Here is a 15,481-nt window from a genome sequence, read left to right on the forward strand (position 1 = left end):
CACTCAAAGTAGCACAATGCAGCTTTGATATATCTGTTGTTTTGACAGCAGTCATGTTGTTGCAGGGTGAATGTATTGATTTCATGCCTTCTGCTCTTCACAGCATATTCTATCCGCCCCTTGCATCGGCCCGCACCCCTAAAGAACTTTTGTTAATCACGCCCTTGCTTAGGTACTGTGGGGTGTTTTGTCTTTCCCAGCATAAACAGTTCTTCTCTTCCTTACATAAATAACTCTTCTATAATTGCGTGATTGTAAAAAATATACACCACCCAGGCCGTCCTTTCCACCAAGTGCTTACCATGCATATGCAAACATAGCAACGAATAACAAAATGCTTCAAACTAATCCTAAGAGTCCATCTAAGCACCTCCTGTAGCTTGTCCCTGCTTGAGCTTCTTCCATGGCATTGCCAGAGCAATAAGAAAGCCGATGCCAATTGTAGCGGTGGCCATAGCATAAACGACCTTGAGGCCGTGCATGTATCCAGCGAGCACATCGTCAAGCTCATCGTCCTTGAAGACATTGTAAATATCCGTAGCACCTGTTAGAACCAAAAGATCCTTGCTGATGCTATCACTGAGTTCCATCACCTTTGCAGTCATTTGGTCTACAAAGGCGGCCTGGGCGGCCGACATGAAAAGTGAAGCACCATAAGATTGAAAGACTGGGTATTTTGTCAGTATATGTTGGTGGAAACAATCATGGTGAGAGAATGTACTAACATAGAATGTTTGACGTGATAAGCGCCATGTCCATTGGATCGCAAGAACCCCGACCAACAGTCAAAGGGATCTGGTATGCAAGTCCCCAACCAACACCAGCAATGATTTGGTAGCCGATCCACTTGCCGGTGGAGGTATGCAGGCTAAAAGTATAGATGAGGCCTGCGCCAACGGTAGACAGACCGAGGGCGAAGAGCAAAATGTGTTGGTAACGACCAGTCTTTGAGATGAGACCACCAGCAAGGAAGATGCCAAATGTTACAGAGATAACCATGGGCAGATTGTAAACACCAGACATGATGGGAGTAGCGTGATCAATGCTCTGGAAGTAGATGGGAACGTAGTACACGACTGGGAAGAAGGAACCACCAATGGCGATGGCGACACCAGACATGACCAAGTTTGTTCTATCTCTGATGATGCGTGGCACGATCATGGCACGCTCGCCCATCCACCACTCATTCCCCGCCCAAACTAGGAGGATGAGAACGAAACCAATGAGGAGACCAATGACTTTGGAGCTTCCCCAGCTGTATTTTCCTTGACCGTACTCAACACCGAGAACGAAACAAATAGTCGCAGCGATGAGAAGACCAACACCGACAAGATCCATCTGCAACATCTTTTCCTTCAAGGGGACTCGAGCAGGTTTCGCCTGAGGTGGGTCACTGAAGAAGAAGGTGATGATGGCGATGGAGATGGCGCCAACAGGCAGGTTGATGTAGAAGCACCATCTCCAAGAAACCTTGTCAGAAAAGATACCACCGACCAGAGGCCCGATTACATTGGCGAAACCGTACGAAATACCCAATAAACCGAGTAGCATAGGCCGTCTTTCAGGCGTAGCCGAGTAGGCGATGATAGTATAGCTACCGGCACTCACACCAGCGCCACCAACGCCGGCAATAGCGCGTCCAACGATGAGGGCATTGGAATTGGGAGCAGCGCCGCAGACAGCAGAACCAATCTCAAAAATAAAGATAGCCAGAAGGAAGGAAATCTTGAGCGGAAAGTATTTGTAGACCTTGCCCCAGCAGGATTGGAAAGATCCGATGGTGACGAAAAAGGCAGAAGAGTACCATCCGACCTTGTCGAGACCCTGGAATTCGTCCGTGATTTTGGGAATAGCGGTAGCGATAATTGTCTAGAGAAGAGAAATATGGTTAGTGACTGATGTTTCGCATGGAATTGAAGAAAGGAGGAAAAAAAGATATACTCACCATGTCAAGAGCGATCAGAAAGAGAGCTAAGGCTAACGCAATAGCAATGAAAGTAAGCTGTAACCCCTTGGGATACTCAACCTCAGAAGTCTGGCTGTCATCGTTGGTATTTGTCTCCCTAGCCTCAGTCTTGGTCTCGACCTTGAAAGCAGGCTCAGGATCCGCGGCAACATCATTTGCCATGACTGGAACTGCGTGTGCTCTGTCAAAGTTTGGTGAGGTAGACATGGTCATTGTATGATGGAAATGTTGAATGTCGCGTTTGTGAGTAGGACATGATCTTTTTTAGCTAGCAGTCTCTCTGTGAGATGTGGACACAAGCGTCTACGTGCACAACAGCTTAATAATTGATTTCGAATTAATCAGCCAAGGGATCTGCCGACAAAGAAAAGCCCTTTTCGCTTGCATGCTTATGCTTTCGGTTTCCGCTGTAACACGCAAGGTAAACAAAGGCAATGTCTCACTGATCTTACACCAGGTTCTTTTGCAACTCCACTATAGAACCGATTGGTCCTCTGGTTAATGCAAGGAACTAAAGAGCGGGAAACAGGTTGCTAAGCCCTAAGAACGCCATAGCCCCTGTACATAGGACTTTTGTACGGCTACGGCACCGCGGCAGAGTCAATGTAACGTGGACAAGGGTTAGACGATAGCGTAAGATGTGACATAGTCTTGTCGATCATTTGCGCGGGTTTCGTCAGCCTCAGAGGCGTGTCTTTTAGAGGACGATTCAACTGCAATGGACAGGACGATGAATTATTCTCCGTGGCAATACTGGGGTGTTGATATTCATTTGATAGAGATTCCGGAAAGTGCGCAAATACTACTATCGCGTCGTCGTCTATTTGTGTTTCTAACAGTAGAAGAAGATTAACTGTTAAGCGATTTACTACTAGGTGATGCCATCCTTTAGTAATGAATAGCACTTACGTGCACTTGTATTTGAATTGCCCAAACCGTCTATACGCTGTCCATGTCTTGTATCTACATCTAAATGTCGAGGAACCCAAAAACCTCCTTCTTAAACGCCTCCGGATCCTCCAGATGACACATGTGGCTGCACCCCTTGAGTGTAACCTGGCGACTGTTCTCAATCTCTTCAACGAGAGGTTTGACACCAGCTTCGTCGGCCCAGTCATGCTCGCCGTGAAGAACCAGTGTTGGTATCTTGATATCCTTGCAGCGGCCAACAACAGACCAGCCTGATGAAATTTGTTAGCACGCACTATAGCTATAGCATAAGAGTATAATTTGTTAGGGCTTACCTTTCAGCGCTCCCAATGTGTTAAATTGGCTAGGTCCGAGCATAGTCGCATAGACAGCCGGATTGCTCATGACGACGCCAAAGAAGCCCTGAGCCGCTTCCGGCCAAGGTTCCAAACGGCAGACATGCTTATCTTGCAGTTTCTTCAATATGGCCTGCAGTCGTGGATCCTGATATTGCTGGGTAGTGTCCAGCTCAAGTGCCAGGTCCCGTTCAGCGGGGTCTAGCTCATTCAAGGTATCCTTGATTTTGTTTGTCCACAGTTCGACGGAAGCAGGAACAGAGTCCAGGATCAAGTGTTTAATCTTTGGTTGGTACTTGATTATGTACTCGAGACCCATCATGCCGCCCCAAGAGTGACCAAGATAGTCAAACTCCTGGATGCCGAGCTTTGTCACCAGGTTGTCGAGTTCAGCAGTGTATAAATCGACTGACAAGTTGAGCAGCGACTTTGACTCAAAGCTGAAATTGGTGCTTTTTGCGTTGCCGACTTGATCGTACAAGACCAAAGGTCTGCCAGTTTCTTTAGGATAACTCGCAAGAGGGTTCAAGAAGTAATCATGACTTGAACCAGGACCGCCATGAGCTGCAATCAAGGGTCGTTGGCCTGACTTCAAGTCGCCAAGAATTCTGTAGAAGGTCTGGACTTCTTGGTCAAGAGCTTCATGGGTGAAACCCACAGTACCGGTTTGATCAGCAATGGCAGACATTTCGAAAACAGAGGGTGAATGAAAATGGGTCTGGGTCTGGTTCTGAGTAAAGGTGGTTTTTCATGCAACTGAGACACGTTCAAGATTGTCTTGAATACATATATTGTGAAGATCATCAAGATGCAATCTGGCCATGACATTCAAGGGACCCCGAACTGGGGTATTAACAGTAAGCACAAGGAAGCGAAAACCCCATGCCCAAGTCATGAAATATGGAGGATTAACCGACGCTAGGGACTCACGCTAGGGGACTCGCATGCCGCTAAGGACTTGTCAAGCTGACATGCATCGCGCTAAGGACTCATGTTATGTGAGGCTGACAAGGATTACCCTACAACAGGCCTTGCCTACCCTGCTTCCACCGGGGAAAGTTCCGAGGTCTTATTGTCTCCAATTGCTATCGCTATTGTGCCATCGCATCGTCCGTATTTTCTTATAGCGTGTCCGTGAATGTGGTCCCTGTAGTTGGCTTACAAATACGATGCAGTGACCGATGTTGTTATCTCATGTTGTTATCTCCGCAAAGGCCGTAGGACATTAAACTGAACCATTCCCGGAGTGACTGTTTTAAAGGTGTTGTCATACTGGCGTTAATACAGTTTGTTTAAAGCCTGGAATTTGTATGTGAAGCAGTATATCCATTTCATTAACCATCACAGGTTCTTATGCCAAAGGACTACTACTGTTCATCCCCAAACAATGATCATGGGCTCCTCCGACTTCAACCCCAATACTGCTCGGTCAGACCCAGCATTCACCACCCTCACCTCTAATCCAGATGTTCGAGCCCGTCCCTTCTCAACTGTTGAGAAGCTTCTCTATCACTTCAAGACCGTCACAGCTCCCCTCGGAAAGGAACACCTTTCCATCTACTCTGCTCTGAAGTTGTCATTTCCTTCTTCGGTGGTAGATCCAGTACCCCACCTCCGTACAACATGGGCTGCTACAGTAAAACACCATCCACACCTTGGAAGCGTGCTCAACTTGCAAAACCACACTGATGAATCCGGAAACACTCCGGCTATACTTATTCCCACCTATGATGCTGATGAATGGTTGTCCAAGACATTCACAGTCGAGCACAAAGCAACGAGTGCAACAGATCTCTTCGAATCAGCCAAAAATGAAGAATATGCGACTTGTATTTGGATTCCCTTTTCTTCTCAAGTGCTCTTCCAAACAAGTCACTGGCGAATGGATGGAGGCTCAGTAATGACCATTGCGGTCAATTTCCTTCATGTTCTCTCACAATCCCTCGCCAAAGGCGCTGACGCCGCACTCGACAGTTTCAAATCCCCTGTTGGTGATGGGAGCATAGCACCAAACGTGGATTGGATTCTAGACACATTTGCCGACGAGGCCAGCACCCCAGACTACATGATAAAAGCTGCAGATACTATGTACACTGACATGTTGGCCGGTGCACCCAGTGTGGCGCTTCCTCCAAGAGAAGGAAGCAATGAAACCATCCCTGGAGACTCTACCCGAGCCACTCTCAATTTTGGTAAAGATACTACGAGTCAATTACTGGCAGGGAGCAAAGCGAAAGGTATCACAATATCTCTCGCTACCCATGCTGCTATTATTCGCTGTTCGGCGAGGTACCCTCAACACCCGCTGTGCAAGTCTTATGGGAGATTCGCCCCCGTTGATATACGAAAAGACTTCCCTTCGCCATACAATACGCCTCAGTACTCTATTGGCGAATATTGTGCTGCTTTTCCTGTTATTGTCTTGGATGTGGTCAACGAGAACAGGACTTTTTATCAAGTTTGTGAGGAATTGCAAAAGTCATACCAACGTGCCAGAAATTCTGGGTTCGTGGACGATGCGGGACAACCCGTGGCCACTGCTGAACTTGGTGCGCCTTTTATCAGAAGGATTCTTGACTTGGTCAATACTGCTCCACCTCCCGACATGCCGACTGTTCAGGCTGTCGATTTTGCCAGCATGGGCTTGGTAGAGAAGGTTCTGGATCGCAAGTATCCTATTCCAGGTGGAAAGAATGAAGGAGATGTGGTAGTGGAAGATTTTTGGTTGGGGACGCAGACTATAGCAAAGGCTGTCCAGTGTCATGGTTGGACGTTTCGGGATCAGTTTGTATTAACGGCAAGCTGGAATAAGAGCTACTACGATAAGATTTTCATAGAGAACTTTTTGAAGGAGGTCAGAGACGAGATGGTTCGTGGCCTCCAGGCTTAGGTTAGAAGCGGGAATTGGTCGTGTTTTTAATTTGAATCATTGGTATAATTTCTAGTTTGGGTACTTATTTATCAATTTCTGTACTATCAAGCAAATGCAAGCTCAGAAGTCTCCATTAACTCTAATTTCTAATAAAATGTATCGGTACCGATTAAAATCTCTAAATCTCAAACCAAGATTCTCTCAATAACACACTTTCCTACCAAGATTATTCAAGGGCAATAACCAAACTCTATAAGTCTAGTTCGGGTACGACCTGAGGGGAAAGTACCCTTCAGGCATTGGATCAACGTGCCACAATTTCGAAGACATGTTATTGAAACAGCTTGACCATTCCTTCTTTAGGCTATCGGGCAGATCCCAATGCAAAACATCATCTTGAAGTCTCATACGAACCAGGTGTCGTGTTTCCCCAGCTCGATCACCATCCTTGAAGGAGTCTCTTCTGTGCAATATAAAGAGATTGTTGATGAAGTGAATATCGCCTGGCTGAGTCTTGATTTCCAGTTGTACCTGTCTAGCAGCATACTCAATATCATTCAGTGCTTGATATTGCTGCTTGGAAACAGCCGGAAGATGGTGGGGACGTGGATGTATCGCATTCCCAAGAAGTGAGGTGCGTCCAAAGTTGATAATGAATCTCTTCTTGTGATAGAAAAATATTGGTCTGGGACACCTTGAAGATGTAAGATCGAATCAAAGATGAATCGAGGTGCCAGTGTTGATCTTACCTCGGAAATACCCAGTCCGACTGGGAAAGAAGACGAATTGATTCGCCATTCAGAATGTTGTAAACGGCGTAACCCGAAGCAATGATGCATCGTCCCCCTGAGGCAGCGGAGCTTCTTGTCAACCAGCTGATGACATCTCCTGCCTCTTCATTGTGAAACGCCTAGAGGCTTGATGTCAGAAGCCAGGCAGTGAAATGGGAATATTGTCAGACGTACGATTTCTGATGTCGAGTGTCGATGATGCTGTCTGGTGAGTTCAGACGACTTATCTGCCACGATATGGACTAGATGACTGTATTAGATACCCGTTTTACTAGACCGGTAATGCAATACTGACCCAGCATGTTTCCTTTCTCATCTTGTTGGCCGCAACGGTTGGCGATATACGACTGAATGCCAAGGTACATCATTGTCAAATCTTCCGAAGAGTGGTTCTTTGGATCGAGGCCTCGAATCAGACCAAAACCTTTACCTTCATAAATGTCCAGTCGGATAGAATCCAGCTTCTGCCCCAACATGGGCAGTGGAAAGTTTTCGCGGCAGATCGAATCTCCATCTAAACCGAGAGCTACCTAACATTAGAAGCTGTTGACCCGGACCCGTTTCAAATCATACCTTTGAATTTGATAAGAGCGTCCTTGACTTCTTGTATCTCCAGATCGTCCAGATGGTGTACAAAATCATCTTCATTGGCGAACTGATGGCCGTCCCAAGTTCCAGGGAGATTGATCGAATAAGGAAATCTTCCAAAATTGGGTTTTGGGTTCATCTTGGGAGAGTTGTTGAAGGATAATAATAGCTTATTGTAGACCATCTGGAGTGGAAGACATGACATTTGTATGTCAAGAACTTTGATCAGAAGGTTGTCGTTGGACTTGTTGAAGCCTTGAAAGGTTATGTTGGGTTCTACCGCTACATTTTCAACATGTATATCGATGGAGCCAGCGTCATGGTACTTTTCTCAACCTCGAATATGATTGCACAAATTGACTCGGTTTCTTCAAGTTAGCCGTGTAATGATTCATCAGACAAAGCCCCCTGACATCGCGCATGGCTCGAGTCGGTAATAATGACGACAAAATTCCTTATCTAAGCATCTTTACGACAGTCTTACATCAGATCTCAACTAGTTATGTAGTACAGGGAAGGAGATGAACAGCGAACGAGAGAAGAGATAACAACTGCGCATGTAGTGGGTTATGATTGCCCTAAAACAGGGACAAGGTCATGGGGACATTGATCAACATAAAGGCTTGTTGTCTTGGCACTTCTTAGATTTATGCCGAAGGATGAAGAACTGGGCTGGTGAGTATGTATTGCGTTTCTGTTGTGTGACATTGATATTGTTTCGTGAGGGTCACTCCTTGAAACTTGGAGCTGTAGAGAGAAGAGAAAGGTCGACATTCAACTTGATATATGGTCTAGAACCATTGAATAGATACTATCCTAGAGTTATACAGCTTTTTGTTGGAAACTACATCATTATAATGAACCCGTCTCTTGTAATATTGATCATACTTCAATTATAAGGTAGCAGCTAAATCTCTATGGAGTAACATCCACTATCTCTTGGCAGTTAGTTACCTGCATGTTACACAACATTTGTTTTCTTTGCTGGTTCCTCAACAACAAGCAAGTCAAATGGGGGCTTCCGGAGTTGCTCCGTCAGTACTCGGACAAGATTTAACTGGCTCCGATAGGTGCATTAAATGTTACCCACAACAAAAGGAAATAAAGAACTTGCTCTGCAGGAGGAGGGATCAAGCCAACTGCGATAGGCTAGCCAAGAGAAGAGGAAAGACTAACGGGTTTACAATTCCGGGAGTGTTTGTTTCCGTTCAGTCTATCTGTGGGTCTAAGTAGTATGGAAAAAGAAAATCAAATATCGCGTCATTATGTTCCGGGTCGGTCTGGGCCACATACCAGGTGCATTATGCCGATTCCAGACTAATGATAGATTTCATCGTGGCAACTTCACTTCAGTCTCAATCCCAATTCTACACAAATGAAGACTACAGCAGCTCGATGTCAAGTAGTCTTCCTCGATCTAGGAAATTTCATGGCCTTGTTCTATTATCTTAGTGCATCGATATACGTCCAATGAATTTACTTATCTTCACCTGTTACTTCAGCTTGACCCCATGAGATCCTTACCCTCTCCCGAGGACCTCCCCTTCGTTCTCAGCCTTCTGTGCCTCCATTACCAATCACGCGCCAGATCGCCATTACTACCACAATCCGATCTATTACGTTCTTCACATTCTATCGGGATACAATGTGGTATGGGTGTCACGTAGCGCGAGGGGGATAAAACTAATGATGCAGGCTGAGGTCGCGAATCTCCGGACATGCCCTGGAAGTGGGGAAATTAGGAGTGGTTGTTAAACGGAGCTATTGAAATCCATAGTATCGGAAGTCGCTGCCAATCAAGGTTGAGTCTGACCGCTTATTTGTTCGATGTGATGCGTCTCTAGGTCCGTTGTTGGTCAGTCTTGTTGGGTCTCTGCATTCTTACGGATGGCAGATATTTCTATGCTCCTAGCTAGCCTCTTAGGTCTGGTGCTATTCTAAAATTGCTGAAAGGCATACCAGGGACATCCATGCTGATCTTCTCTTTTCGGGTACCTAACACAACATGTTGTGTAACCAAGAACGAAAGCCCGAAGACGCATTTGTAACTTCTGCAACAGTGACATGGCGTTTCGATACCTTTAGCCCATGCTGGCTTAGAGGCCCATGCTTCAGTTTTGATTTGACTGAAGATCTTAGATAGTGAGACATTGTGAACACCAGACCGACCGAGACCATGTCTACTGCGTAGCAGAAACGTTATACGCCTGGTCTTGGGGTACGAAAATAAGCAGCCTAAGAGATCTAGACTCAGTGGCATAAGCTGACCTATTGATCTCATGTCTTATGCTTCTAGCGGCCAATTGTTCTGACCCCTGAGGCATGGTTTCCTTGTTGTCGAGGCGTTGATGAGGGGTATACAAAGGTCCCGTCTGTGGCGTTGAGCGGCGTAGCTGATACTGCCGTGAGACGCCATGTTATCGTAGAATGACGATTGTACAAAAAGGTGATATTCGTTGAGGCGGTGGACATGCATTGGAGTAAAGAACATTCATTTTTAGGTAAGTATATCCTTGCAAGGATAAGAAAAAAGAACTCTGCCGTCTGTACAACTCTCGGCACTACTCGCGTCATCTCATCGTCAGGAGAAGAAAGAAAAGAAATCTGATTAAAGCGAGAGACCGAAGCTTGGCATTGATATACATGTGAGTAGCAGGAAGAATAACGTCCTAAATTTTAGGAAATAAACACAATACAAGGAGCATACAGTGATGTACTAATTTTGTCTCTTGTGCTTCCCGCGGCCGGTGTTTCTAATAGCTTCAGGAGTAGTGATAAGGGAATTAGTTTGGTACCCAGACCGAGTTCCATTGTCAAGACTATCTGAAATTCGGTCATGTACTGACGTCCTCTTGGGTTTGTCAGCCACATGTATAGACTATGTTATTCATAATCTACCCCAAGACTCGCACTAACTCAAAATGCCTCACCGGCCCAAAGACGTTCCCACGCCTTCGGAAGAACCTCATCCTGCAGCTTCTTAAAAAAGTCTTCCACAGCAACCGGCTCGTCACCCTCCACCATCAACATGCCATCTTTAACCCCGTGCCAGCCCTCAATGGGAAGCTTGATCTTGTCTCGTCCAATGCCATAAAAGTACCGACCCTTGAAAGTCTTTTCACCACGTTCAATGGCATCGTATTCGTCCTGGCAGTCCTCGCAGATGAGACCTGACTCAAAGGTCACGTACAGGTACGCCGAGCGACCTCCCCACCATCGGAACTCGCGTTCAGGGTTGCAAAAACCGTCGCAACCATAGTAGGTGTCGTCAGCTAGACATAAGTCACCTTCATCTTTGGGCGGTGTTTCGTCTTCTTCCTCCTTGACACTTTTGTCTAGCTCGGCCGCGTCTTGACCGTCTGTAACTTGTGTTTGGCTATCATTGTTTGTTATGACCTTCTCCTCCTCTTCAGGTTTATCAGTAATTTCACTGTCAACGGCGACCTTGTCCTCGGCCGCACCCTCTTCATTGTCGTCGTTGTTACTTAGTTGCGAAAACAAAGCAGAACCGACAATCCGAGCATATCTACGTAGTTTTTCATCGCCACGAAGAGCCTTACTCATAAGACCCAATAGTTGTGCCAGCAACATCAGAAAAGCTGCATCGTTCCATCCAACAGAATCATCGAGACCAGCGAAACAATCCTTCAGCAGAGACTGCACAGTCTCCTGGAATTTGATCGTAGGTCCCATGACCAGGTACATATAAGCCAGCGACACTCTATGAGCACTGGTCCAGGAGACAGAGGTTCGTGGGATGTTGACTATAAAAGGGCGTTGATCGAGACTGGCCAATGAAGCAATTCGCTCTGCTTTATATGCAGGATCTCGTGATTCGCAGAATAGTGCCTGCTGAACGTTTGACATTAAATCAAGGAGACTGTTCATCAGCCAGAGAGCAGTTCCACCTAGAATGGGGTATCTGAAGGCCGTTGAGTGAATGTCGAATAACTGATCGAGAATTTCCATCGCTTTTTGAGGGTCTCGGCACACTTCAAAGTAAATGCGTGCGAGATGGAGTCGTAGAGGTGTGGAAGCATCCAGATTGTCTAGGAACTCAATTGCTTCTTCGTAGAACCTTACAATAAAGTCCTGTTCCCCTCTCTCACAAGCGATATCACAGAAGATTACTAGTTTCTCCTCAGCATCATAGATGAAGTCTGACGCGAGCCAGGTGATCCTCTCAAGAAGGCTCCAATTCTTCAGCTTTTGAATGTAGTCTGTCTTGTCCTCCCTTCTCTCAACGACTGTGAGCTCGGCGGAAAGATCCTCACCAGGAGTAATTCCTTCGGGGTCGCTGGCCTTGGCTTTGGCGTAAGATTCTAGAGCAGCTTCCGAGTAGCCAAGTTCCCATTGGGTTCTTGCACATGCCGTGTGGACGGTACGTTGGAGTGAAGGAGGCACTTCGTTAGTTGATAGTTGGTTGACTGCAGCTGTTGCCACGTCATGTGCTTCCTTCTTCTTCTTCAGCTGCAACAGAATACCGACTAAGCCGTTGGAGATTTTGTACCACTCCTGGTCGCTAGGATTGCAAAGCTCTAGAGCGCGTTTGCAGGTTGTCTCGGCAGGTCCCATGAGGTCGCACCAGTCAAGAACTTCAGAGATAGCACGATGTGCTGTTGCATCGGGTTTGATCTCGTCGCCAAAAAGGTTCAGAATCCCAAGACTAACGATGTTCTCATCGTACGTGTCCTTGTCTTGACGTTTATTACATTCATCAGGAAAGTTGATTGCAGCCTGGTCCATAAGCAGTTTCTCTAATCCACTCTAGGCAGAGTAAAACCAATCATTAGCCTTTGTGAAATCATCAAGGTATTTTCAAATGCAGCAGGAAGCAAATGAATGAGACGTTCTTACCATATGAAGAAGATCTCGCAGGCGTTTCCACCTTTCAATAGCGGCTGATGCGTCTGGCGCTTCATACAAGTCACGTAAAAAGCCCTTGGCTACCCCGAAGCGGCAAGATGGGGGATCAGGCCCAACGCGTTGCCACCATTCAACTGCAAAAGTGCTGAGGTTCTGTCTGATTTCTTGCTTTTTCAGAAGTTTGTACCACTCGACCAGTTTTTCGTGGGTCTCGGAAACCAAGGCACGATTATTGTAGATGACATTGACCTTGCCGAGCATCTTGGCATATCCGGTCTTGTTAGACAAAACCTCGGCAAAAGCTTCAAGAACCTCTATTTGCTCCTCGGAGGTATGCTGGTTTATGTCTATATTGTTGAAGTGATATAGGAAAGAAGTACCACGAGCCTTGAGCTTACTCTCATCGTCGTCGATGGTACGTAGAAACTCGGCGCATGTCATGGCCATCGTTCGATGTGCCTCTGAAGGCCCCCATCTAAATTTGCCTGAGTTTTTCGAGCTGTCGGTGAAATAGAGTCTTATGGAGCGTTCCCGAAAAGTCACTGGAAGTGGACCATCGTCGTAAATACTGTCACGGTTATTATCCTCGTCCTGCTTTAGATCTTGGACTGTAGTAACTTTGCTGGCTGTGATTTTGGCGTCTACTTCAGGATCATAGCCGGCACCGCCAACTCTGAGGAATTTAGAGAATAGCTCGGGCATCTCTTCGATAGTAAACTCATCGTCCTGTGCAATATGTTTGATGAGTAACTGAACCTCAGTAAGCGACAAGCGCATCTTGGAGAAAGCGACCCAATGGAGTAATGAGGCGGCAACTCGTTGGTGCTTGGCTGGTAAACGACGTTGACATTCGGCGAGAAGAATGTCGTAGATGCCGGTGAGGTCTTCTGGTTTCTTTTCTTTGAGTGCTCGAAGAACTGCACCCTCGCGGCCTAATTCATCAAAGCGAACGAGGAGATGTTGGGCGTATAGCATGTCTATTGTGTCTCGTTAGTACCTTGAGAGACACCAAAACAGAACAAGAAATGTACTTACTTGGAGAAACTTCTTCGATAGTATCAGCAACCCTCTGTTTGACATAACGACTGAACTTTCTGAGGCTGTTGAGCGAGTTGAGATGGCCCCAGATCAAGGCCTTGAAATCCTGACTTTGCTTTTCCTTGGTCGCCTGTACCTCAACCAAGTTTGTCCCTTCAGGAACATCCTTCAAGCGATCAGGCCGTGAGGTCACTACAAGCGAGATTTTGAGACCTTTGTCATTAAAAAAGTCGGATAAGAATTGTTTGAAGCTCTCCCAATCGACCATCTCATCCAGACCATCAAGGACAATAAAGAGATTGAAGTTAGACTCAGGTCCAAAGACAGCGACGAGAAGATGCTTGACCAGATCTTGCCACTTTGTATTGTCGATAGACAGGTCGTCTCTCGATATCTGAGCACTCAGCTTCTCGCAAACAATATTGTTGGATTCCGCGATCTGGATAATGATAGTAATAATACCGCCGAGGAAAAAACTATAATGGAGCTCCTGCTCACGGAAATAGAAGTGTCCAACACAAGTATGTCCAGTTTCATCCTGCTTCGCCCTCTGCGCTAGCTTATCATACACCGCAGCGGCCATATGACTTTTGCCAGTTCCAGGTCCCGATGTGAGAGCGAAAATTGGGCGTTTGGTGTCAGGCAACTTTAGCCAATCTTCCCACTCAGGCTCTGAGAAGATCCAACCACATGAGTCCGGAAGGAGTGTCTCTTCTAAGCTCCTGTATTCATGATCGTCGTTGTATACTACCAGCATGAAGTGGCGGACCTTGTTACCAGAGGGCGGTTTATTAGTTTGAGGCTTTTCTTGGGATTTTTCTTGGGACTTTTCTTTCTGCTTCTGGCCACCGAAAAGCTTCAAGAGTTTTGCAATATCACCCCTGATGTTTTCCGTGTTCTCGTGAATGGTGTCGATGGTATGACCGACTCGCTGTAGCATCTCGGCGTGGTTTTTCTGGTTCTCGTCCAGCTGAGACGTCATTGCACGAGTCTCTTCGGTATTACCAAGAATAGCGAACTCAGTAGCTTGTTGGAGATGGTTCATGTTCTTGTCCATCTTGGCACGGGCACCACTGAGTTCTCCATCGTCACCTTTAAATAAATTGGAGATCCATTTCTTGAAACGTCCAAGCTCGATGTACTTGTGTGCGAAACCGCACATGGTAAGTAGTGAAGTGAAGACATCCATCAAGCAATTCTGATAAGCTTTGTCCTTGGGCAGTCTTGTCTCCAGAATGGTGATTCTACTGAGGAAGCTGTTCATATCCTCAAAAAAGACAATGACTATGTCATAGTCGGCCGAGACAGAGCGACAAGCCTGAAGCATGTAGGTCAAGGCTGTTCCGATGGCAGCCGCTGGTGGGAAAGCTGGCGATGCAGCAGCAATGATCTGGTTTGTGCCATTCTCCACCAGGTCCAAGTTGGCTGCGAATAAGGTTCTCAAGCGATCGACTTTTCCCTTGTCATGCCTGAATTTGTGGAAATTATTCATTTGGTCAGTTCCAAAGTCAATCATTGACTGCACGTTGTCAAACTTGGGTTGGAGGTCGAAACCGACGATGCTCTGATAGCTCTTGATGGCATCTTTCCATAGGTCTGTAACATCCCGATCGTCGTTATTGAGTAGGTCTCCCAACTCGTGGGGCACCTTTTTGACTACCATACTGTGTAAAGAGAAGATTGTCAAATTGTCAACAGCTGAGATTTGGTAAGATTATTGATGAAATAGATGAGGACAAGCAGGCCTTGATATGGAAAATGGCTCATGCTCATTTGTAAAAGTAAGCTTAACTGTATGAGGCAGTTTTACTAGAGCTATCATAATCTTTGCTTACGGGTAGCAATACCCTTGACCACTATCGGTCTAGTGGACACGAGCTGACTCTGTTAACAAGGGTTTAAATACAGTCAGCAGAAAACGACCCATAGTAGGGCTGAGGTCCCTGGACTCTTGGTGTTCGAATGTGACCTCACTACATGCGGGAGGCCGGCCATCCTGACCCCGCAAACACAGACATCAAGCGAGACTCGGGAGTTCACTACTTGTATTCTACATTCTCTCATATTCTTTTGTCCAGATTTCTCAATCATCATC

At 46.3% G+C, this 15,481-nt stretch overlaps 5 protein-coding genes across 5 annotated transcripts; 1 reads left to right on the forward strand and 4 right to left on the reverse strand.

Annotated features, from left to right (window-relative positions):
* Positions 1 to 362: 362 nt before the first annotated feature.
* On the reverse strand, positions 363 to 2,179 carry FPOAC1_004223 (uncharacterized protein; the record flags this gene model as incomplete). Its single annotated transcript, XM_044848776.1, has 3 exons — positions 363 to 667; positions 726 to 1,869; positions 1,946 to 2,179. The coding sequence occupies 3 exons, from the start codon at positions 2,177 to 2,179 to the stop codon at positions 363 to 365; spliced, it is 1,683 nt and encodes a 560-aa protein (XP_044707486.1).
* A 756-nt stretch (positions 2,180 to 2,935) lies between these two features.
* FPOAC1_004224 (uncharacterized protein) lies at positions 2,936 to 3,919 on the reverse strand (the record flags this gene model as incomplete). The annotated part of the gene is made up of 2 exons (XM_044848777.1): positions 2,936 to 3,147; positions 3,211 to 3,919. 2 exons carry the CDS (start codon positions 3,917 to 3,919, stop codon positions 2,936 to 2,938), a joined length of 921 nt encoding a protein of 306 aa, XP_044707487.1.
* Positions 3,920 to 4,618: 699 nt separating this feature from the next.
* On the forward strand, positions 4,619 to 6,121 carry FPOAC1_004225 (uncharacterized protein; the record flags this gene model as incomplete). The annotated part of the gene is made up of 1 exon (XM_044848778.1): positions 4,619 to 6,121. One exon carries the CDS (start codon positions 4,619 to 4,621, stop codon positions 6,119 to 6,121), a length of 1,503 nt encoding a protein of 500 aa, XP_044707488.1.
* Positions 6,122 to 6,361: 240 nt separating this feature from the next.
* FPOAC1_004226 (uncharacterized protein) lies at positions 6,362 to 7,621 on the reverse strand (the record flags this gene model as incomplete). The annotated part of the gene is made up of 5 exons (XM_044848779.1): positions 6,362 to 6,797; positions 6,853 to 7,013; positions 7,069 to 7,136; positions 7,190 to 7,420; positions 7,468 to 7,621. The coding sequence occupies 5 exons, from the start codon at positions 7,619 to 7,621 to the stop codon at positions 6,362 to 6,364; spliced, it is 1,050 nt and encodes a 349-aa protein (XP_044707489.1).
* A 2,777-nt stretch (positions 7,622 to 10,398) lies between these two features.
* Positions 10,399 to 15,049, reverse strand: FPOAC1_004227 (uncharacterized protein; the record flags this gene model as incomplete). The annotated part of the gene is made up of 3 exons (XM_044848780.1): positions 10,399 to 12,249; positions 12,340 to 13,325; positions 13,384 to 15,049. 3 exons carry the CDS (start codon positions 15,047 to 15,049, stop codon positions 10,399 to 10,401), a joined length of 4,503 nt encoding a protein of 1,500 aa, XP_044707490.1.
* Between the last annotated feature and the right edge of the window lie 432 nt (positions 15,050 to 15,481).

This window comes from Fusarium poae, chromosome 2, assembly GCF_019609905.1.
Source record: "Fusarium poae strain DAOMC 252244 chromosome 2, whole genome shotgun sequence".
NCBI classification, from domain to species: domain Eukaryota; kingdom Fungi; phylum Ascomycota; class Sordariomycetes; order Hypocreales; family Nectriaceae; genus Fusarium; species Fusarium poae.